The following is a 24059-nucleotide window of genomic DNA, read 5'->3' on the forward strand; positions in this document are numbered from 1 at the left end:
ACATTTAAGACAGGTTCGTATGACAAGAATAGCAATGAACCTTCTCGTTGCAGCTTCTAAAATGCAGACTTGGGGTTCATTGTTTCCACGTTACCTTCATCCAAACATAATTAGAAAGCTAGAGTAAATGTGCAACTCCAATGTCACACCTCTTATCGAGCAAATTGGAGATGTGTCCATGATGTGGCAGAGAGAACGAAAATACAAATATATATGTTTAGATAATTTGATTTAATACACATATTATTTACATTTTGATCTGACAATATGACATAAACATGTTATAAAGGTTTACTGAGTATAAATCACACCGTACAACGTACAGAAACGACTTTTGATTTCTCTTCAGATAAGTCAATAAATTATTGTGGCCTGCGCTTCCATTTTGTAATATACAGACACCGGTCACGTGGTCACGACTTTACAAACAAAGTCAATAGTGTACTCCATTCCGTGAAAAACTGAATATAATATAAAACTTGTCAATACGGATTGCACTGATAAAAGTGATACAGTTTCCTATCTTGAGCTTCCATCAGAAGCCAATGTCGGATGAAATTATTGTCCACAGACGACATGAGAACTTTTTAACAAATGAGTCTGAAGCGTCTTGTTGCGTGGAATCAACTTTTGGGGGATGACCAATGTAGCACCATCGTCGAACATAGCACAACATATGCTGGGAAATAGCAACACAGTGAAAAAATAAACAACATCTAAAGCGGGACAACTGTCCTCTGGACATAAGGTTCCACTGTCTGTATTCATTTTAACTCCAGAAACTAACACGTTAACGCCTGCATAGCAGACATAACAGAAGCTTCAGTTAACACACACTCTTTCCGAACGTCCGAACCATAAACAAACATGTGTCTGCCCGTCCGCGTGTACTGTACAACACATTGACTGGCGAAGTCTGTCGAGACAGTACAGTGCCACTACACGCGGCGCTATGTGGGGGTGGTCCAGTAGGTCTCCGGATGCACATGTTTGTTATAAAGGACAATTCTATATCTTAGTATATCTTACGTGTTTACAACATACATGTGGTTCCGGGAGTTGGTGGTCATACAGGTGGTACCGGATGGTGCAAGCGGTGGTGGTGGTCGAGCGGCGGAGGTGCACAGAGGTAGTGAGGTGGAATGGGCTCGTTTTTCACCAGTGGCATCGATGTGAGATTCGTGCGCATATCCTCGATAAGTTTAGCAGACATGTCGATGTCTCCTCTGTACTCGTGTGGCATCATCATCGGTGCATTGCCACACATCTGCTGGTGGTGATGATGGTGGTGGTGCTGCGGTGTTTGATGGTGGCCATGGTGGTGGTGGTGGTGCATGTTGTGCTTCATACTGTCATCCATTAGATCTCTGTTGAATGAACAAGAAAAGTATCTCGTTAGTTCGGTATGCAAGCAGTATCATTTTAGAAAAAAAAACAATAAAGGTGGTATTATATGCGATATATCATTTTCTTTTACACTGGACAGGGATATCCGCAATTTTACCGGTGTGAGATTTTCTTGTTTAACCTTAGATTGAGACAAGCTAAAATTGCATTTCGTCACATCGACAATTCCACGACGTCACGGCGACAATACAAGGACGCCACGTCCACAATTCAATCACGTCATGTCAGTATTTCCTTGCATTGCTGTAACGTCTATATTAGATACATAAGAGGGTAAACAGGGTAAGAGAAAAATAATCATTCACTCCCTAAGGGGTGAGACAGGGGAATCTCAACCCTCAGGGTAAGATACTTAAGCTGCCAAACACTCGGCAAGCATCGGGTTAAGATTCCCCTGACCCACCCCCAAGGAAGTAAAATAGCATTATCAATCAAACTTTAGGGGGATATTAACGAAAACACAATTTTATAACAAAACTGCCCTTATCTAGAGACTATATTTTAAAACAACATTACCCTGGAGGAGATTAAGTTTAAAAGGTATATTATTTTAGCAATGTTGCCCTGTAGAACAGTGAGGTGTTTGACCAATATTGTTCTTTAGAACATCGATATAGAGAGTTAATCATTATAGCAAAACTGTCCTGAAGGGAGTCTACTGACGTAGACTCTCTTCTTGTGAACCTCCAAACGCGACTGACGTACGCTATCTTCTTATGAACCTCCAAACGCGACTGAAGCATGCTATCTTCTTATGAACCTCCAAACGCGACTGACGTACGCTATCTTCTTGTGAACTTCCAAACGCGACTGACGTACGCTATCTTCTTATGAACCTCCAAACGCGACTGACGTACGCTATCTTCTTATGAACCTCCAAACGCGACTGACGTACGCTATCTTCTTATGAACCTCAAATCATTGGAGTGTAGGTCAGTCGTGTCTGGGGGTTCATAAGATTGGAGTGTACGTCAGTTGTGTTTGGAGGTTCATAAGAAAGGAATGTTCGTCAGACGTGTTTGGAGGTTCACAAGAAGGGAGTGTACGTCGGTCGTGTTTGGAAGTTCATAAGATTGGAGTGTACGTCAGTGTCGCGTTTTGAAGTTCATAAGATTGGGGTGTACGTCAGTCATTTTTGGAGGTTGTTATTTGCAGAATAATAGTAAAGACACCAGGTGTACTTCGGGCGTGTTCGGAAATTTTTCGATAGAAAAGTACAGGTTTGTCGTTTTCAGATATTGATATATTTAGGAGCAGACACTGTACAAACTTTGTTCAAAGGTTGTAATTTACGCGGAGAAAAAGTGTAAGTCGGTTGTTTTGAAGGTTGTGTTAGCAGAGAGACATACTTAGGTTGTGATCAGAGGTCATTATTCGTCGGGATGGAAAGAGCATACGCCAGCTGTATTTCAAGGTTATTTGTAGGAGAGAGACAGTTACACGCCGGCCATATTCGAAGCATGTTATTTGTTTGGAGAAATTCGTATGATTTTATTTGAAGGGAAAGACAATACAAGTCGGCCATGTTCAGATGATTATATTTGTAGTGAACGACGGTTCACGTCGGCCTTATTTACAGTTGTGATTTGCAGGGAAAGACTGTACACGTCGGCCGTGTTTAAATGTTTTATTTGCAGGGAAAGACATCACACGTCGGCCGTGTTTAGATGTTGTATTTGCAGGGAAAGACAGTACACGTCGGCTGTGTTTAGATGTTTTATTTGCAGGGTAAAACACTTCACATCGGCCGTGTTTAGATGTTTTATTTGCAGGGGTTAAACACTTCACGTCGGCCGTGTTTGGATGTTGTTATTTATAGGGAAAGACATCACACGTCGGCCGTGTTTAGATGTTTTATTTACAGGGAAAGACATTACACGTCGGCCGTGTTTAGATGTTTTATTTGCAGGGGTAAAACACTTCACGTCGGCCGTGTTTAGATGTTGTTATTTATAGGGAAAGACATTACACGTCGGCCGTGTTTAGATGTTGTTTTTTACAGGGAAAGACATTACACGTCGGCCGTTTTTATATGTTTTATTTGCAGGGAAAAACATTACACGTCGGCCGTGTTTAGATGTTTTATTTACAGGAAAGACAGTACACGTCGGCCGTGTTTAGATGTTTTATTTGCAGGGAAAGACAGTACACGTCGGCCGTATTTAGATGTTTTATTTCCAGGGGTTAAACACTTCACGTCGGCCGTGTTTGGATGTTGTTATTTATAGGGAAAGACAGTACACGTCGGCCGTGTTTAGATGTTTTATTTGCAGGGAAAGATATTACACGTCGGTCGTGTTTAGATGTTGTATTTACAGGGAAAGACAGTACACGTCGGTCGTGTTTAGATGTTGTATTTGCAGGGAAATACATCACACGTCCGCCGTTTTCAGATGTTTTATTTGTAGGGGAAGATATTACACGTCGGCCATGTTTAGATGTTTTATTTGCAGGGAAAAACAGTTTACGTCGGCCGTGTTTAGATGTTTTATTTGCAGGGAAAAACAGTACACGTCGGCCGTTTTCAGATGTTTTATTTGCAGGGGAAAACATTACACGTCGGCCGTGTTCAGATGTTTTATTTCTAATGAATAGACGGTTCACGTCGGCCATATTCAGATGTTTTTATTTGCAGGGAGAGTGTTTAGAAAAGCCACGCTTTAGAATAGTTATTGATAGGAAGAGAGAGTAGGTAATTGATAGAGAGAAAACACATCAGTCATGCTAAGAGGTTTCTATTTTAGAGAGTAGGTATATATACGCTACATACGCCACGCTTTGAGGTTGTTATTTGAAGAGAGAAAGACAACGTAGGCCACGCTCGGGAATTTTCTCACGGTATTACACAAATTGCTATAGGGGAAATTCTTAAGCACTTTGTACAAATAATTACGTCAGTTGGCAATTGGGGCGAAGTCAAATTGTAACGAAAATATGGAAACAATCACTTCAAACGCGAATTAAACAATGACAAATTGTGCTTAATGGGGTCGCGGCGAAGAGGTGTGTGTGCGGCTAGACTCGCGTGTGACGTTGCTGATGAGCGGGACAACGTGTGAGGAGAACATCCACTCTAGTGGCCAGACCGACAACTCACACAATGATTACACTAATTAAAACACACTAGGCATCCTGAAAAATGGTGAATATCTTCCTGTTTGTCTACTCTCAGGTTCGCTGATCCCTGATGGGCTGTGAGGGGCTACAAGGGGACTAGAGGGGTCGAAGGGGGCCAAGGAGTAGGCGTGTGTTTTCTAAACGAGGACCACCGGACAAGGGCAATTGTGCCGGCAAGAGAATGAGGAAACAGGAATCGACTGAATGGGTTTACGTTGTGTAGGCTTGCGAACCCTCTCAAAGCACTTCAATGACATTTTCTTATATAAACCTCGCAACAACATCCTGTAGAACATGTTTTGAAGTTGAATATGAAACAATACATTTAAGCGGGTCTGGCCGCCGTGACATATAAATAGTTTCGGTAGGGTAATTCAGTAAAGTTTTAGCCTTTTTTATGTCTATATTTGTATATGCTACACATGATTTCCGCACGTGTAGTATTTTTGGCAGAAATCATCTCACACTGGTTAGGATATAGATGCAATACCTTGGTTATTGCTTCATTATTTCTTAACGCCCATGGGTAGTGAAAATATATTTTACCATATATATCATTTAACACGCAGTTGCTATTAGGACATTTCATCTGACTCGACCATTGCAATTATTTCAAAAGCGCTAATGTCGTTGGTTTTGTTTTTGTATTTTTGTATTTTTTTTTTTTTTTTTTTGACAAAGTTATTGTTGCACATTTGATTACTAGTTATGCTCTTAGAAGAAGGGTCTATTTATTTTAACATATATTCAAAGCAAATAATTAATCATTAGGCTACATAACTGGAAGCTACTTGGTTAAATGTTTTCAAAATTACATAAATAATGTAATCGTGACGTTTATGAAACATTCATTTATTTGGAACCTCATTTTTTTTTTTAAATTTTTTAATTTTTTTTTTTTTTTTTTTTTTTTTTGCAGATCATTGATGATATACAGATACTTTAGCAAATAATCATATTTGAAACAAAACAGATATTACTTAATGGTACAAAGGCACCAGAAATTGAAATCTCTCCTAGTCATAATTGTGTACAAACCTATGATTGCATGCATTATATTAACCTCAATCAAAATGAGTTGAACTAACTCAAACCTAAACACTTATACAGTGTATAAGATAATAATAAATAGGAAAACCCTACAGTTTATAGTTAATCTGTTGGAGGTGAATCGTGCACCAATTTAATCAGGGCTGTTTTTATAACCTGGCAATCCCGACACCAACAAGTATAATTACGAAAATGACAAAAACACTGTTAACGAATCATTTTTAGGGGTTCATTTATTTTAACGTTTTCGCGGTGAACTTCAGTCTATGGTTATCAAAGAGAAATAATGCCGGTGCCACAATTGTTCTGTTTCAAGCTTAAATTTGAGTACGCGAAAATGTAGGTTTATGGTTAATTTCCACTTTAAATTTTCATTATGTTTATAAATTTTGTCTTTGATAAATATATTTCGTTTATCCTCCAGACATTTAATTAATCTTCAAAACAATCAGCTTGTTTGCGTTTGTTTGCATGCTACAGTATGACAATGCTGGCCACCTCTAAATAGCACACTTGAGTTTTAAAAAGGGGGAAACAAAGTCAAACGTTGAAATGAAAATCGAAAATTCGTTATCGCTTAAGATGAAGACGTGAACTCAGACAATATACACAACATGTACGGTGCGTATACGATTGTGTTATCCACGGTGTATATAAAAGGACACACAGTGTGCAGAGATTGTGTAGACAATGTACAGTAACATATTGATTCAAGATGGGGAAACGTGAAAACTCAATAAGCTGCAGATATGTATGAATGAAAGAAGCATAGTTAAAGACATATCGTGTAATTTCATACATTGTTATTTGACTGTAGATAATAGGAAATGATCAAATTGTATATTTTATGCATTATTACTTATGTGAGTAGACAACAGAGGCTGAAATACTGTATCATTTTATACAATACTATGTATGAGAAAACATCTAAGGCGGAAAAATACTTATCATTTAATACAATATACTATGTATGTGAAAACATCTAAGACGGAAAAATACTGTATCATTAAATACAGTATTATGGATGTGAACATCACTGTGACAATCCACACCAGTAAACTCTAGCCTCTCCTATTTATAGAGAGGACAAGCCACATATGATTAGCTGTATGTGTATAAACTAATAAGCTGACCACTGAGGACAGTTGGGGGTACTTATAAATATTTACAAATACAAGTCATGTGTGTATCGTGCTTATATTTGTTGTGGAATTTCCGAATGTTGGGTTTTGCAAATTATATAGATAGTCGTGATGTCACCATGGCCAGTTTCCAATATCATTGAGAAAAAAAGCCAAAAACATGACTTTGTTTACTTGTTACTTGTGATCGAGCTCTACTGTTAGGCTTGGAAGCCTCTCTAAGCCATTTGTTTACAGATTGTGATGAGATTAAGATTTCCCCCATTTGATTTTGTCTACAGTTTATATTAAGTTTAATGTTTCTACAATTTTGTTTGATATTTTCTCAGTTCCTAACACAATATGCAATAATATATTGCGAGTCATTTCGTGCAATAGGTTCTAATACTGTCATATTAAAATGTTATTGTCGTTAGTTATTGCTGTAATAGAAGGACAGTGTAGAACATGTGTTTATGATTTCCCCATCATTTTCCCCGTTACATACGGGTGTACTTTAGGTGGTATATTCTCAGTACGATACCGCCCTTGTAATACTATTAACCTAATGTGTAAGTTTTATCGATCTGTTTCTACAGTTAACACGTAGTGATTATAATGAGGATGGCGTAAAACAAACGATTTATTGTAAGCTCTGAACAATGGCATGCGTTAGACAATTGAGAAATTGTTGATATTACAAACGCTGAACCAAAATTTCATCGATGACCTCAAACATTAATTTAGAAAAAAAATTTAAATCATGTGCCAACGAATCTTGGAAATTTTATTCTAATTTTTAATCTTGGTTTATTTTATTTGCAAATGCATTTCACAGTTTATTGGTATCAAATTAAACTTGCTACCAGATTAAAGAGGCCATTATGACGTGTTACCTTCTATTTCTATGTAGTTTTTATCTAGCGTTTAAAATATAAAAAAGTGTGATAGAAAACTTGCCTTTTTCACGAGGAAAACAAACTCAAACAACGATATGAAAATTGAAATTTCGATATCGCTTATGCTGAAAAAGTGAACTAAGACAATATGCACAACAACGATTGTGTCATTCACAGCATACATATAATGCCACACAGTGTGCAGAGATTGTGTAGATAGTGTGCAGAAAGATATATTGATTCAGGGTGGGAAAACGTGAAAACATCACTCAATAGTCAATAAGCTGCAAATATGTATGAATGAAAGAAGCATAGGTAAAGACATATCGTGTAATTTCATACATTGTTTTTTTACCATAGATAATAGGAAATGATCAAATTGTATATTTTATGCAATATCAATTATGTAAGTAGACAATAGAGGTTGAAATACTGTATCATTTAATACAATACTATGTATGGGAAAACATCTAAGGCGAAAAAAACTGTATCATTTCGTACTACAAAAAGATAAAAATGGAGTACAGATAATTTCAGTTCAAACCATGCCACTTTTCTACAGATAATCCAACACCTTAGAATATAATTTACCAAAGTGCCTGTGTATGATAACAAGTTTTGCTACGTGAATAGTTTCCATCTTGTACTTTATACCGGAAGTAGAATTATGGGCGAGCATATCAGTGGTTTGCAATGTGTTGGGACTTAAAATGTCTTTATACGAAACATTCATAACCATACATTTAAAGCAGCTGTTTTAATGAAGTCTAGAACCGCTGTCTAGTTATTATTTATGATATAAGTACTTTTTCTTTCGGATGGTAGGATGCGAAGTTGTCAAGAAATATTTTTCTGTGATGTGTATTATTACGACGATAACTAACAGCCCCAGTGAGAAATACGATACATCAATTAGCATCATCTGCCTGCAAAAGTCACATGATCCATATTATAATATTCATATTACCATATAGCGAATTACTTCCGAGGTATTTTACCAGATAAAATTAAAAAAAAGATGTGTAAGGAAATTTACAAAAAATGAAAATATATATTTTATTATGTAAAAATATTCTTTCGGCAAGTAATACCTGACTTCATTTTTTTCCAAAATAAAAAAAAAATCTACTTATTGTAAGTCAACATACAATGTAAATTATAACTTATTGTGCAGATGTTTCTCAATATATAATCATTTTTAGCGTTAGATATAACATGAGGATTGCTTTTGCTAATACATTTTTGTTTTCTTTTTTTCCCCCCTTTTTTTGTGCCAGGAAAAAGGCTAATCATTTATGTCTGAGAGGGAGAAAGATAGGCTTTACTATACTAATGTAATTATATCTTTAAAGATTGTCTCTTAGAACATCAATACCGTTTATTCTTTCATTTTCTATGATTTTTGGTAAACCTTTCCTCAACAGTGTTACACAGATTTTATCTATACTATAGAAACATGTATCATTATACTATTAACATAGGTTACATGATACCCCTATATTCTTTTTGTGTACCCTGGGTCCAGATGAGGATTTCCCCTTTATCGACCTTGACTTATGGTCTGTGTTTTTCTTCAGAATGTTTTAGAGATTTAATGGAAAACGTATTGATTCATTTTGGCTTAAATTATACTACTAAAATCATAAGTCTGTTTTCTTTAGTGTTCAGAAACAAAGAATTATTCTTATGATGCAATAAAGCAGTCATGTACGTAAACATGTTTTCGTGTTTCAAGATTAGGTTATATGTGTGATTATATATACATGTTCTTTTAATGTATAAAGATAGGTGCCATATTTTACAAATAGAAAATATCATTTACTCGGGCAATATTTCAACCTTATTTGTGAATTTAGATTTTTGTTATATTAACATATTTATAGCAGAACATTCATAGTACAAGTGTTTGACATTTGTGTCATTGCTGGTATGAGAATGGTTGTATTGGTCATGACTGGTATGAGAATGGTTGTACTCGTCATGACTGGTATGAGAATGGTTGTATTGGTCATGACTGGTATGAGTATGGTTGTATTGGTCATGACTGGTATGAGAATGGTTGTATTAGTCATGATTGGTATGAGAATGGTTGTATTCATCATGATTGGTATGAGAATGGTTGTATTGGTCATGACTGGTATGAGAATGGTTGTATTCATCATGATTGGTATGAGAATGGTTGTATTCATCATGACTGGCATGAGAATGGTTGTATTGGTCATGACTGGTATGAGAATGGTTGTATTGGTCATGACTGGTATGAGAATGGTTGTATTGGTCATGACTGGTATGAGAATGGTTGTACTCGTCATGACTGGTATGAGAATGGTTGTATTGGTCATGACTGGTATGAGAATGGTTGTATTGGTCATGACTGGTATGAGAATGGTTGTATTTGTCATGACTGGTATGAGAATAGTTGTACTCGTCATGACTGGTATGATAATGGTTGTACTCGTCATGACTGGTATGATAATAGTTGTATTCGTCATGACTGGTATGAGAATGGTTGTACTTTTCATGACTGGTATGAGAATGGTTGTATTTGTCATGACTGGTATGATAATGGTTGTACTTTTCATGACTGGTATGATAATGGTTGTACTCGTCATGACTGGTATGATAATGGTTGTATTAGTCATGACTGGTATGAGAATGGTTGTATTGGTCATGACTGGTATGAGAATGGTTGTACTCGTCATGACTGGTATGAGAATGGTTGTATTGGTCATGACTGGTATGAGAATGGTTGTATTCGTCATGACTGGTATGAGAATGGTTGTATTAGTCATGATTGGTATGAGAATGGTTGTATTGGTCATGACTGGTATGAGAATGGTTGTATTCATCATGACTGGTATGAGAATGGTTGTACTCGTCATGACTGGTATGAGAATGGTTGTATTAGTCATGATTGGTATGAGAATGGTTGTATTGGTCATGACTGGTATGAGAATGGTTGTATTCATCATGATTGGTATGAGAATGGTTGTATTCATCATGACTGGTATGAGAATGGTTGTACTCGTCATGACTGGTATGAGAATGGTTGTATTAGTCATGATTGGTATGAGAATGGTTGTATTGGTCATGATTGGTATGAGAATGGTTGTATTCATCATGATTGGTATGAGAATGGTTGTACTCGTCATGACTGGAATGAGAATGGTTGTATTCATCATGATTGGTATGAGAATGGTTGTATTGGTCATGATTGGTATGAGAATGTTTGTCTTTGTCATAACTGGTATGAGAATGGTTGTATTCATCATGATTGGTATGAGAATGGTTGTATTCATCATGATTGGTATGAGAATGGTTGTATTGGTCATGACTGGTATGAGAATGGTTGTATTCATCATGATTGGTATGAGAATGGTTGTATTCATCATGACTGGCATGAGAATGGTTGTATTGGTCATGACTGGTATGAGAATGGTTGTATTGGTCATGACTGGTATGAGAATGGTTGTATTGGTCATGACTGGTATGAGAATGGTTGTACTCGTCATGACTGGTATGAGAATGGTTGTATTAGTCATGATTGGTATGAGAATGGTTGTATTGGTCATGACTGGTATGAGAATGGTTGTATTGGTCATGACTGGTATGAGAATGGTTGTACTCGTCATGACTGGTATGAGAGTGGTTGTATTGGTCATGACTGGTATGAGAATGGTTGTATCAGTCATGACTGGTATGAGAATGTTTGTACTCGTCAATGACTGGTATGAGATTGGTTGTATTTGTCATAACTGGTATGAGAATGGTTGTATTGGTCATGACTGGTATGATAATGGTTGTATCAGTCATGATTGGTATGAGAGTGGTTGTATTGGTCATGACTGGTATGAGAATGGTTGTATTGGTCATGACTGGTATGAGAATGGTTGTATTGGTCATGACTGGTATGAGAATGTTTGTACTCGTCAATGACTGGTATGAGAATGGTTGTATTTGTCATGACTGGTATGAGAATGGTTGTATTGGTCATGACTGGTATGAGAATGGTTGTACTCGTCATGACTGGTATGAGAATGGTTGTATTGGTCATGATTGGTATGAGAATGGTTGTATTAGTCATGATTGGTATGAGAATGGTTGTATTGGTCATGATTGGTATGAGAATGGTTGTATTAGTCATGATTGGTATGAGAATGGTTGTATTGGTCATGACTGGTATGAGAATGGTTGTATTAGTCATGATTGGTATGAGAATGGTTGTATTAGTCATGATTGGTATGAGAATGGTTGTATTAGTCATGATTGGTATGAGAATGGTTGTATTGGTCATGATTGGTATGAGAATGGTTGTATTAGTCATGATTGGTATGAGAATGGTTGTATTCGTCATGACTGGTATGAGTATGGTTGTATCAGTCATGACTGGTATGATAATGGTTGTATTCGTCATGACTGGTATGAGAATGGTTGTACTCGTCATGACTGGTATCATAATGGTTGTATTAGTCATGACTGGTATGAGAATGGTTGTATTGGTCATGACTGGTATGAGAATGGTTGTATTGGTCATGATTGGTATGAGAATGGTTGTATTAGTCATGATTGGTATGAGAATGGTTGTATTAGTCATGATTGGTATGAGAATGGTTGTATTAGTCATGACTGGTATGAGAATGGTTGTATTAGTCATGATTGGTATGAGAATGGTTGTAGTCGTCATGACTGGTATGAGAATGGTTGTAGTCGTCATGACTGGTATGATAATGGTTGTATTAGTCATGACTGGTATGAGAATGGTTGTATTGGTCATGACTGGTATGATAATGGTTGTATTAGTCATGACTGGTCTGAGAATTGTTGTATTAGTCATGATTGGTATGAGAATGGTTGTATTCGTCATGACTGGTATGAGAATGGTTGTATTGGTCATGACTGGTATGAGTATGGTTGTATTGGTCATGACTGGTCTGAGAATTGTTGTATTAGTCATGATTGGTATGAGAATGGCTGTATTAGTCATGATTGGTATGAGAATGGTTGTATTTGTCATGACTGGTATGAGAATGGTTGTATCAGTCATGACTGGTATGAGATTGGTTGTATCAGTCATGACTGGTATGATAATGGTTGTATTGGTAATGACTGGTATGAGAATGGTTGTAGTCGTCATGACTGGTATGATAATGGTTGTATTGGTCATGACTGGTATGAGAATGGTTGTAGTCGTCATGACTGGTATGAGAATGGTTGTATTGGTCATGACTGGTATGAGAATGGTTGTATTAGTTATGACTGGTATGATAATGGTTGTATTGGTCATGACTGGTATGAGAATGGTTGTATTCGTCATGACTGGTATGAGAATGGTTGTATTAGTCATGACTGGTATGAGAGTGGTTGAATATGGAGGATGTCATGCTTTTTCCAGAGATCATGATAACACGACTTTCTTGACTATAAATCACTTAAATGTGTTTGCATGTTTGAAAGATTGTTACTTTTTTTTAACTTGACTATGGGTTTGTTGGCAATTGTTCGATTTTTAAAAATAATATACACAACATTATTACAACACGCATAGGAAAAATGCTATTCAACAAATAAATCTTCCACTCTATATATCGGCGAAACATCAAATTTTATGTTTTGCTAAAAATGGAAGATCATTTTTCTTTCAAAGTTCAATATTGATATTGAATTTGAAACTTTATACACAAAACATTAAGACATCATTGTTCCGATTCGGTTACAACATTGAAAGTGAAAGTAGCACACAGAAGAAGGCTGATGTAAGCGATAAAAGAGCCCACAAAAGTTTGATGTAAGCGATAAATTAACCCCCTTACCTTCTCATTTCCTCGAACACGAGCGGGCTATAGAAAAGAGAGAAGTCTTTGATAAACAGGGTAGCATCAGTGTCGAAACAGAATTGTAAACAAAACTCAGTAAACAAAACTAATAACTGTAAACACATCTCGGAAGTGTAAACAAACTCGTGGATATGTAAAAATAGCATTAGTACAGTTATTATATTTTCAATATGAAATTTTAAAACACTAGTAACACATATGCATTATGATTTACATATCAAAGCCTATTGGAACTACAATAGCTAATATCAAGTCAAATGATGTATTCATCCATATATATTTTTTTTTTTTTTAATTATAGACATTTTGGACAATCTTAACAACTACAATTATCCAGATATATAAGCGCTTATATATCTATTCTTTTGGGATTTTTTAAAGTAGATAATGACCCTAACAAAAGTTTACGATACAAAGAATGCAATATACAAATGATTGAAAATACTAGTACATATATATATATAAACTCAATAATACTACTGTGAAAGTGTCTGTTGTATCCCATATTTCACTTGTGTAAACTGAAGTGATTATAAGTTGATATAGGACCCTTGACCAATTGATAGGGTAGTGGTCATCAAGCGTAATTCTGGTATTTGCATGACTTCCTCTTCCTCGAGCGGTATGTGTAAACGATAGTCGTTCATGGTCAGTCGGTGTGTAATATGAAGACTATCTAATATACTTATATTAGGGAAAAGTTGTTGAAGTGCCCGAAAAATAAGGAAGAACGGACTGGATCAGCGATGGGGGATCCCCACAACAAAAATACACACATATCATCTTCTATTTTGAATGAATTGTAACACATGAGTTTTTATGATATGTTACAATGCTTAAAGTTCCTTATTATCTGTTTCTTATAAGTTACAACGACAACTATGTTTAAGTTTAGGCGCCGGGTCAGAAAAAATACTTATGTCCGGGTGTTGCGCATAACTTATGTAGATACAAACATGTAACCTTGGGTCGTAATTTAATACCAATAAAACAAGGACAATGTATCAAGGAGAGAAGGATCAAGTATTTCTGATTTAATCATTATCATATTTGCATGAATTCCGAAAGTTCGTCAATTTCTGTTACCCTTCTAATCATCAAGTGTTCTCTTTCAGTAGATTTCGCAGTTCGGGCGGATTGAGTCCAACAAAATCGAGACAAACTTCTATATGTGATTTGCCGTTATCAGAATTATCGATTTTTTTTTCCAAACCGTATACATAAATATATGTATATATCTTCTACTGCAATTGCCAGTATGAGTCAACTTCAATGTTACCAAATACAGCGTTAAATATATCATTTATTGATGGTTTCCGTCAGTTTGATTGGCTTATATACTGCACGTGCTGGTTTGAAAATTAGCGCCTTTTGACTTCGTACTTGTTTACGTATATTTCTCCCGAGGTAAGTAAAACAGCTATATATCATTCTGGTCAACATGCCCAACAAGATCAAATTCTCCATTTGAAATGTACTCTATTAAAACAAGGTTATAGCTGTAAATAATATGTCTGTTCTGTTTTAAGTATGTTCCTATGTTTGATAAATTCTTTTTATTGCTGCTCAACTTTCTGTGTGTGTTTCTGTATGAAGTGACACCATTACAAGGTACGTAATACATACACATATAACCTCTCTATATCGCTGTCAACTTAAGAGATGTGGATAACACAAGATTCAACCGCTAATGCAATCAAAGAAATAAAAGTGTAAAGATGTGAAAATATAGCCACGTGCCGGGAGTTAGAATGACAGGCAAACTCCGTGGCGACGTGGGAGGCTAGTACAATACCGGATATTGTCGGACAGATGATCCGGATCTATAGTTGTTTAAAGTTACGTACCTGACAGATAATCCTGTGTCTAAGTTATGGAGTTTTCGAACAGGTGTGATATACACCGAATATATACCCGTTTCACACATGTCCTATTCGCACATAATCAAAGAACAGATATTTACCGATTACGTTTTCACAATAAATATTTACATGTTAGATAACCCCGGAAGCTCAGACCAGGAAATTGGTCAAATGGTGTTTGTGTTCAAGCCTAACAGGTCCTGATATCGATGTGTATAACAGGTGACACGGTACCGTTATGGTGACAATACCTAGTTTTACAAGTGCTTACCGTATGTACATCGGAAGGGTCCATTATTGAAAAGTGTGATAATTGCTGTTGTGTATGTTAATCTTACGTTACACAAAAGAACTGACTTCATGTCGGAATACATATGTTATGGAGTCTTTTTCCTTGTTGATTTATACGTTGTTGTTTTGTTTGTTAGTTTTTTTATTTTTTTTTTTTTTTGTTAAAAATTATCCAACTATGAATATATTATGGAACATGAATAATTTGATTTAAAGATTTTTGGGTGGATGTTCTTTGTTTGCAATCATCAGTTTAAAGATACCTGTATATATTTATAAGTAACTTCAGACTCATCATTACCTAATTAATTTGATAAATGTGTGTAGTCTGGTCATGTCACACAAAGTCAGTACTAAACATACCGAGTGTATCGTATATTGATATGATAAACATCTCCCATTAGAAAAACATTAATATATATGTCTTGTATTAAGGTGGAAAGGAGGACCATTTCTGTTACGACGACAGTGTCTGGCGTATAATGACGACACATGTTTCCTACATCGTAGTAAATTAAATATAATCGGTGTTTATATATTCACATCACGTCCGGCAGTTGGTTGCAATCTATACAGGTATTTTTTCTCGAGTTTACCCCCATACGTTGTACACTGTCTGTCATATTCTATATTATCATCAATTCAATACCATCCCAGCGTTATAAAATTTTTAAGTTTATACGCATGTATAAGCATAAAATTGTTTGCCATGGTTGTGTGACATCCCAAAAGCTATAGGTATGAAATCTCGGGGTCAACCACACACAACACTAAATAAACTCGATAGTTCATCTTCAGTCGACCAGGTAAGATGCTTTAAAAATGGTAATGAAAACACATTATGCTACACTAATTTTACTATTTACATGCAAAGTGTTTAGTTGTTACTTTCTATATTTGCTATGCCCTATTATAACTTGATAAAAATGATGTTATCTGCTCTAATGAATTATTATAATTGATACAAAAAAACAGTGGTTTGATATTATGTTTTTTTCTATCAATATGTCTAAATGCAAATGTATTATAAATCGAAACATGAATCATAAGAATTAATAAACGGCTGTAAAACATTTTAATATGGGCCGTTGGTGTCGAGAAGCGATTACATAGAGCTTCGTCGGAGTTGTGAAATCGATCAGTTCCAGCGCCACATGAACGATACGCCTTCAATAGGCGCTCCCTGGACAAGTAACAGCTACCTTTGTTAATTAGCAGTACGACCAGCACGTGCAGAGATGAAACGGTCGGTGCGCAGATTCGAACAACGACCGCGTGGCAGTCTACCGAGCTATCTCGGACGACAACCGGGCAGCCCTCACACCTGGACTAAGTATTTACGTGGATCAGTCAAATTACATCGCATCGAGCTTTTCATCATTACAAAATGTCAGCGGATTGCAATAAAGGAAATTCGACACCGTTGATAGACACAGGAGAACGACACACACAAGTGCCTATCACCTCCAGTCAACGAAGCTGAGCAAAATCAAGAGAAAATTGGAAACCCTCCGGAGAAATCATCCTTGTCAAAATTTTCATTTTATCATTTGACTCAGATTACATTGAAATCGGTGGAGATATTTTGCAACAAAAGTTGCGTTACATTCCGCTGGTAAATTGGGGAATTCTGTTCAAACAAACTGCCTACTGCATCAACATGTGATATCCGAGACTCAGTAATCGGGAACGTCTAGAATATGCCATGCTCTAATTAAGTACATCTAATGGAAGATTTTCCCTGACGATTGTGACAATTGTTATCATTCCAAAGTCAACGGATGTTAGTGATTTCTCCACCGGTGCACATGTCACCGCGAGTCGAGACAGCACTGTTTACATATAGCTATTAACCGCTTACGTCGTTTATACAACACCTTGTCGTGCTGTTGGCGGTGGACAAATATATAGATGTGCCATTTCAATCATCTATAACACACCAGGTTTGTTAATAACACCAAACAAATCAAAACTTTACGGTGTCAATACGTTTAAAAATAGAACGATGACGTAACACAGTCGATAAAGCATATGAAGGTGTTTCACTGTGAAGCAAACACTGTTAAAGTAAGACTGTGTTGTTTTATAGAATTTCAGTCCCGTCGCTCCCTAAAACTTACACACCGCCATAACATGGTAACTGTATAGGGTTTTAATCATACAGAATTTCCTTTGATTAAGACAGAAGAGATGGCGATGAATTCAGCCTGTATATTAAGTTAATGGTAATAATGAAATGATGTACCAAAGGTGAATTCATCGAAGGACACGAACAACTTCCTTGCTGACTAAGATAAACTCACTCGCCCAGCCAAGTGTGCGACATTACTGACTAAGATAAACTCGCCCACCCAGCCAAGTGTGCGACATTACTGACTAAGATAAACTCGCCCACCCAGCCAAGTGTGCGACATTACTGACTAAGATAAACTCACCCGCCCAGTCAAGTGTGCGACATTACTGACTAAGATAAACTCGCCCACCCAGCCAAGTGTGCGACATTACTGACTAAGATAAACTCACCCGCCCAGTAAAGTGTGTGACATTACTGACTAAGATAAACTCACCCGCCCAGTCAAGTGTCGACATTACTGACTAAGATAAACTCACTCGCCCAGTCAAGTGTGCGACATTACTGACTAAGATAAACTCACCCGCCCAGCCAAGTGTCGACATTACTGACTAAGATAAACTCACTCGCCCAGTCAAGTGTGCGACATTACTGACTAAGATAAACTCACCCGCCCAGTCAAGTGTCGACATTACTGACTAAGATAAACTCACTCGCCCAGTCAAGTGTGCGACATTACTAAGATAAACTCACTCGCCCAGTCAAGTGTGCGACATTACTGACTAAGATAAACTCACCCGCCCAGCCAAGTGTCGACATTACTGACTAAGATAAACTCACTCGCCCAGTCAAGTGTGCGACATTACTGACTAAGATAAACTCACCCGCCCAGTCAAGTGTCGACATTACTGACTAAGATAAACTCACTCGCCCAGTCAAGTGTGCGACATTACTGACTAAGATAAACTCGCCCGCCCAGCCAAGTGTCGACATTACTGACTAAGATAAACTCACCCGCCCAGCCAAGTGTGCGACATTTCTGACTAAGATAAACTCACTCGCCCAGCCAAGTGTCGACATTACTGACTAAGATAAACTCACTCGCCCAGCCAAGTGTGCGACATTACTGACTAAGATAAACTCGCCCGCCCAGTCAAGTGTCGACATTACTGACTAAGATAAACTCACTCGCCCAGCCAAGTGTCGACATTACTGACTAAGATAAACTCGCCCGCCCAGCCATGTGTGCGACATTTCTGACTAAGATAAACTCGCCCGCCCAGCCAAGTGTCGACATTACTGACTAAGATAAACTCACTCGCCCAGCCAAGTGTGCGACATTTCTGACTAAGATAAACTCACGCGCCCAGTCAAGTGTCGACATTACTGACTAAGATAAACTCACGCGCCCAGTCAAGTGTCGACATTACTGACTAAGATAAACTCACGCGCCCAGTCAAGTGTCGACATTACTGACTAAGATAAACTCACTCGCCCAGCCAAGTGTGCGACATTACTGACTAAGATAAACTCGCCCGCCCAGCCAAGTGTCGACATTACTGACTAAGATAAACTCACCCGCCCAGCCAAGTGTGCGACATTTCTGACTAAGATAAACTCACTCGCCCAGCCAAGTGTCGACATTACTGACTAAGATAAACTCACTCGCCCAGCCAAGTGTGCGACATTACTGACTAAGATAAACTCGCCCGCCCAGTCAAGTGTCGACATTACTGACTAAGATAAACTCGCCCGCCCAGCCAAGTGTCGACATTACTGACTAAGATAAACTCGCCCGCCCAGTCAAGTGTGCGACATTACTGACTAAGATAAACTCACCCGCCCAGCCAAGTGTGCGACATTACTGACTAAGATAAACTCACCCGCCCAGCCAAGTGTGCGACATTACTGACTAAGATAAACTCACCCGCCCAGCCAAGTGTGCGACATTACTGACTAAGATAAACTCGCCCGCCCAGTCAAGTGTGCGACATTACTGACTAAGATAAACTCGCCCGCCCAGCCAAGTGTGCGACATTACTGGTTAATCCTTCGCCTGATCTGTTTTAATCTTTGGCAAAATTATAATCAAAATACTTTTAGAATTGAAGTCATCTACTTTACCTTACAAAAATATATCTGCAATTTTCACGCATTAGAAGGCGATATGATATATTTGCAGCTATCCGCAGCTAATGAAAACTCAGAATGATATTATCTAAAAAGTTTAGTTTCAGCATATGCAGCATGTACGAATCAATCTGCTTGTGATGAGTATATCATAACAAATATTTCAATTTCATTCAATATTTATCTGGCTGTTATGAACATTTTACAATCTGATATAAAACGCATCTATCTGAAATCCGAAATTTCTCTGATGACTTTGTCGGGGTTTTTTTCAGAGATTTTTCAGAGTTATTTTCCGTGAGTTATACCAGAGTAATTTCAGTGTTCATTGCTCTCCATGCAGCTTTATTTAGTTAACTACTGAAAACTATGCTTTCCTATCTCTACAGGTCTGTTTTAAAACTATCCCCGACGTTCATTTAGGCATTTCTCCATATATACATTCAAGAATCTCCAAAATGCTTAGCCTGAAATCTAGAGTAGTTGAACTTTTGTTATTTTAGATTCTTTACTGGTTTTAAAACGCATTTATGATCTTTTCTCGTTGAAGTTCATGAAGTTATCAGATAAAGGGGGACAGTTTTTGTACGATGGAGGGGGTACGGTGAAGGAAAACAGTCTCGTACGGTTTGTATATATCTGTCAGTATTTAGCACACTCTTAACGTACGCTTAGCTTACAAACTCATTAAGGACCATGACATAAGCAAACGTCTGTGTGATCGTCCTATAAAGATAGTGTTTCTTATAATTTGAAAACTCTTTAGATATTCGGACAAGCATGACGTTTTATTTATTTCCTACACTGTACAATATTTATTCGTGATAATTTTCATATTTATATTCTGACTGTGGTGTGTGTGGTGTTTTTGTAATCGCCCTCTACTGGCCTTCCGCATTAATCAGTCCCTAACAATGCCACTGTCATAACCGCACACTGAATAGCGTCGCGAATGCTACCCACCCGACAAATCCAGGGTAGATCAGATATAGATCTGGGCAAATCAAACTGCCTTTCCATGGGTTATGCTCATTTGCTAGAGACGCATATTGTTTAGGCCTTGTCAGTGTGAGCGGGGAGCCTCTTAAGGTAATTAATTCTATTGTCCCCGAGTGTCAACCATCATCATTTTGTGGTTTTATGAGACTTAGCTTCAAATTGATAGTTGTTTTATCAGGGATGGATCTTAGGTCCTCCACTTCCCTCTCTTCATCGCGGTCGGCTAGTGATGCGGCTCAACAGCCTGTTGACGGCCATAGGATCACACAGGACTGTCTTTTACGTACATCTGTTTAAGGTATGATACAACCAATGCTAGCTCCCATACCGTGAGTGATAACAATAGAAAGAACCTTTGATATACAGGCTCTATGCTAACAGCTACATATAACCAAATATAACAAGCACGCTATGCTGACAAACTTTCAGAAGGTTTTATGTTTCTTTAATAGCAACGGTAATTATCAATTCTAGTTACATGCATTTACTTTTAACCTATATATACCTTTTAATAGAATAAAAATTTAACCCTGGACATTTACTCTAAATAGGCCAGAAATCAACACTTCGCTCCCCCACCAACCCAGCCTATGTAACTTTAAGTTATTTTGGGCCTAGGGAGAATATTGCAAAGTCTGTATTCATGAATATGCATTTATTGCGTAAAACAGTGTTTGATTTCTCCGTTGGGGGTTTAAACTTAAATATTGAATATATTTGATACCGTGTGCGTAAAATTAGCATAATGCCGTTTGTTTGGTATTTGCATGTGAAACAGATTTATCTATTTTGTTGCATATTAACCATAAAACCACAGGAGTAATGGTACATTACAAAGTCTCTCTGTAATAAGATAGCATTGTCACCAGCGAGGCTTTTTGACCTTGTACAGGCCGTTCGCACTTCTCTGATTTTATTGTTGGTGCTTTGGGAAGAGAATACCTTTTTTTATTCCGTAGTCATTAAATATTCAAACTTATTTGAAATATGAAACATAAACCTGTATTTCGATACAACTGTGTCGGTTTTAAAGACACTGTGTATATATAGTACTACAGGATACAGTATTCATTGCCCGATGAATCTGATACTTTAGATACACTGGCTGTTAATGCATTTCACACACTTACTTAAACCTACAATAATTTTACTCAACTATTTAATTCAAATTATCTGAAACCAAATAATAACAGGATTTCGAACGAATATGAGATAATTTTCATTTTAAATTTTGACACCCAAATTCCGGGTAGGAAAATAGCAGCGATTTTATTTCACAACGAGTATATATTGCTATGTATGATATAGGCCATTTCTCGCATACATAGACATATATAAATTGTCTAAAAATGTTCTGTAATTGTAGAAGACGTGTAAACTTATGTATAACGAACATGATCGCTTTCACGGAAGTGCTATTCTCTTCAATACCACGAATGCGAATTTTACACAACAGCGAACATCCTTTGTGAGCTAACAGCGCGCACATAAACATCCCCAGTTAACTAAATACGAAAGATATTTTAATTCAAAATTCAACACTGTCTAAGCATATTTTTTTAAGAAAACCCCAGTTACACTGCGCGAATAGAGTATATATAAGATATTTACCTACGTTGAAAGAAAGTTGAGGAATATTTTGTTAACCTGTTTTTCAGTTAAACTCAAAAGTAACAGAATATTGAAGAGTCATACTGCAGTTATATATAGCATAATTGATGTTACACAGTATAAAGAGTCATACTGCAGTTACATAGAGTATAATTGATATTACACAGTGAGTACATAAAATACTTCATTTCATAGGCACTCGAATTAGATATATATATTAAAAAAATGTATTGCGTGGATGTAACTTGGAGAAAATGGCATAGCATCTCAAGGTTTAGCAGATTATTTTCCAAGCGCATTCAGTGGTAGAGAAAAATTAACTGCACCAAAGGGACAAAACATGCGTCTAAAATACAATACGTAGATAAATTAACAACAATATGATATAAGGAATATTACAGTTTCCTTACGCACCATACAAAACCTAAACACAAAATTGTATTGGGTGAATGGCAGTATAAAGTAACAAGACAACTGGCATTGTTTGTCGAAGGAATATATTACATTTCTTATGTGCGACTTTTTATAGGTTGGATAATATTCAACGGATGCTCGATTTTCCTGTATTTAATGTCGTTTAAAACATTCAGAGGATTGCATAATAAGTTTAAGATATCACCTTAAAGCTGTGAAAATGTTGTCACATAGTCTCATATGTAACATGTTTACGCCTTCGATAAGGTGTCGTGTTAGTCCAGTCAATCATAGCAATGTAAGCGCTAAGGAGCCAATGTTAAAACACTTGGCTGTGGCGAGAGCCCAACAGGGCTGTCTGAGCTGCGACAAGGACCATGCCGATCCCGCCAGTTTGTCTATGTTAATGTATTACACTTAAAATCAATTGGGAAATGACAAATTATGAGGGAAATATGATAATTACGTAACCTGAGCTTTATAGCTACACCACGTACCAGGATTATCGTACACAGTGCCTTGAGCACAGCTTTAAATGGCTTCAAAAACAATCACGATTTCCCCTAACCCGACAAACTATTTAAGTTTTAGAGTCACAATGCCTGCATAAATAAATAAAAAAAAGATAGACGGATTGCTGCCCCCACCGTTTAATGTGGGTCTACCCTGAATGGAGCGCGGCCATTGTTGTGAAACAGCCCTGCTGGACAGCAATTGAGGATCAACAGGATACCCCCATCAGGCTGGCAGTGTGTGGTTGTTTGTACGGGGAGGGGAGGAGGAGGCGGTGATACTGCCCCTGTTGCCACCCATTGTTGTTTAGCCCCTGGCCCATTGTCATCTAGCCCCTGGCCCATTGTCGTAAGCCCATGGTGCCACATAGTGTTCATCATAGACAAAGCGTATGTAGAATAAGGTACTGCAATGACGGCAATACCGGCAACTCTCGGCGGGGGAAACCCTGGCAGCAATCTGGGACAAAACTAACCCGAAACTCCACCTTGTCCATAATTAATGACTTAGACATTCCCCGTCACAGAACGCTGGTATTATTGAGTTTAAATGAGACTACGGCAGGACCTGACCGGAGACACAAAACATGACCGTCACTTTACCGCCAGGCTCGGTAGGACCTCTCCATGCCATTCATTGAAATCGTAAAACGTGATGAATGGGAACAACTTTCTATGTAAATTAGGGCGGAGATATTAAAATACTTTCATTTATAAGCGTTCAATTATATTTTCATAATA

General features: G+C 37.3%; 1 protein-coding gene across 2 annotated transcripts in view; it reads right to left on the reverse strand.

Annotated features, from left to right (window-relative positions):
• Nucleotides 1-212: 212 nt before the first annotated feature.
• LOC117323378 (homeobox protein SIX3-like) overlaps nt 213-24059 on the reverse strand; it is a 42105-nt gene continuing 18258 nt past the window's right edge. The window contains exons 2-3 of one of the 2 annotated variants that reach the window (XM_033878556.1): nt 13405-13431; nt 213-1367 (exon numbers count right to left, since the gene is read on the reverse strand). In XM_033878556.1, the coding sequence (XP_033734447.1) occupies nt 1067-1367; nt 13405-13431 (328 nt within the window). In that variant the 3' untranslated portion in view covers nt 213-1066. The remainder of the gene's footprint in view (nt 1368-13404; nt 13432-24059) is intronic. The other variant, XM_033878557.1, reaches the window with a different exon arrangement.

The sequence above is a fragment of the Pecten maximus genome, chromosome 3 (genome assembly GCF_902652985.1).
Source record: "Pecten maximus chromosome 3, xPecMax1.1, whole genome shotgun sequence".
In the NCBI taxonomy this organism is placed as follows: Eukaryota; Metazoa; Mollusca; class Bivalvia; order Pectinida; family Pectinidae; genus Pecten; species Pecten maximus.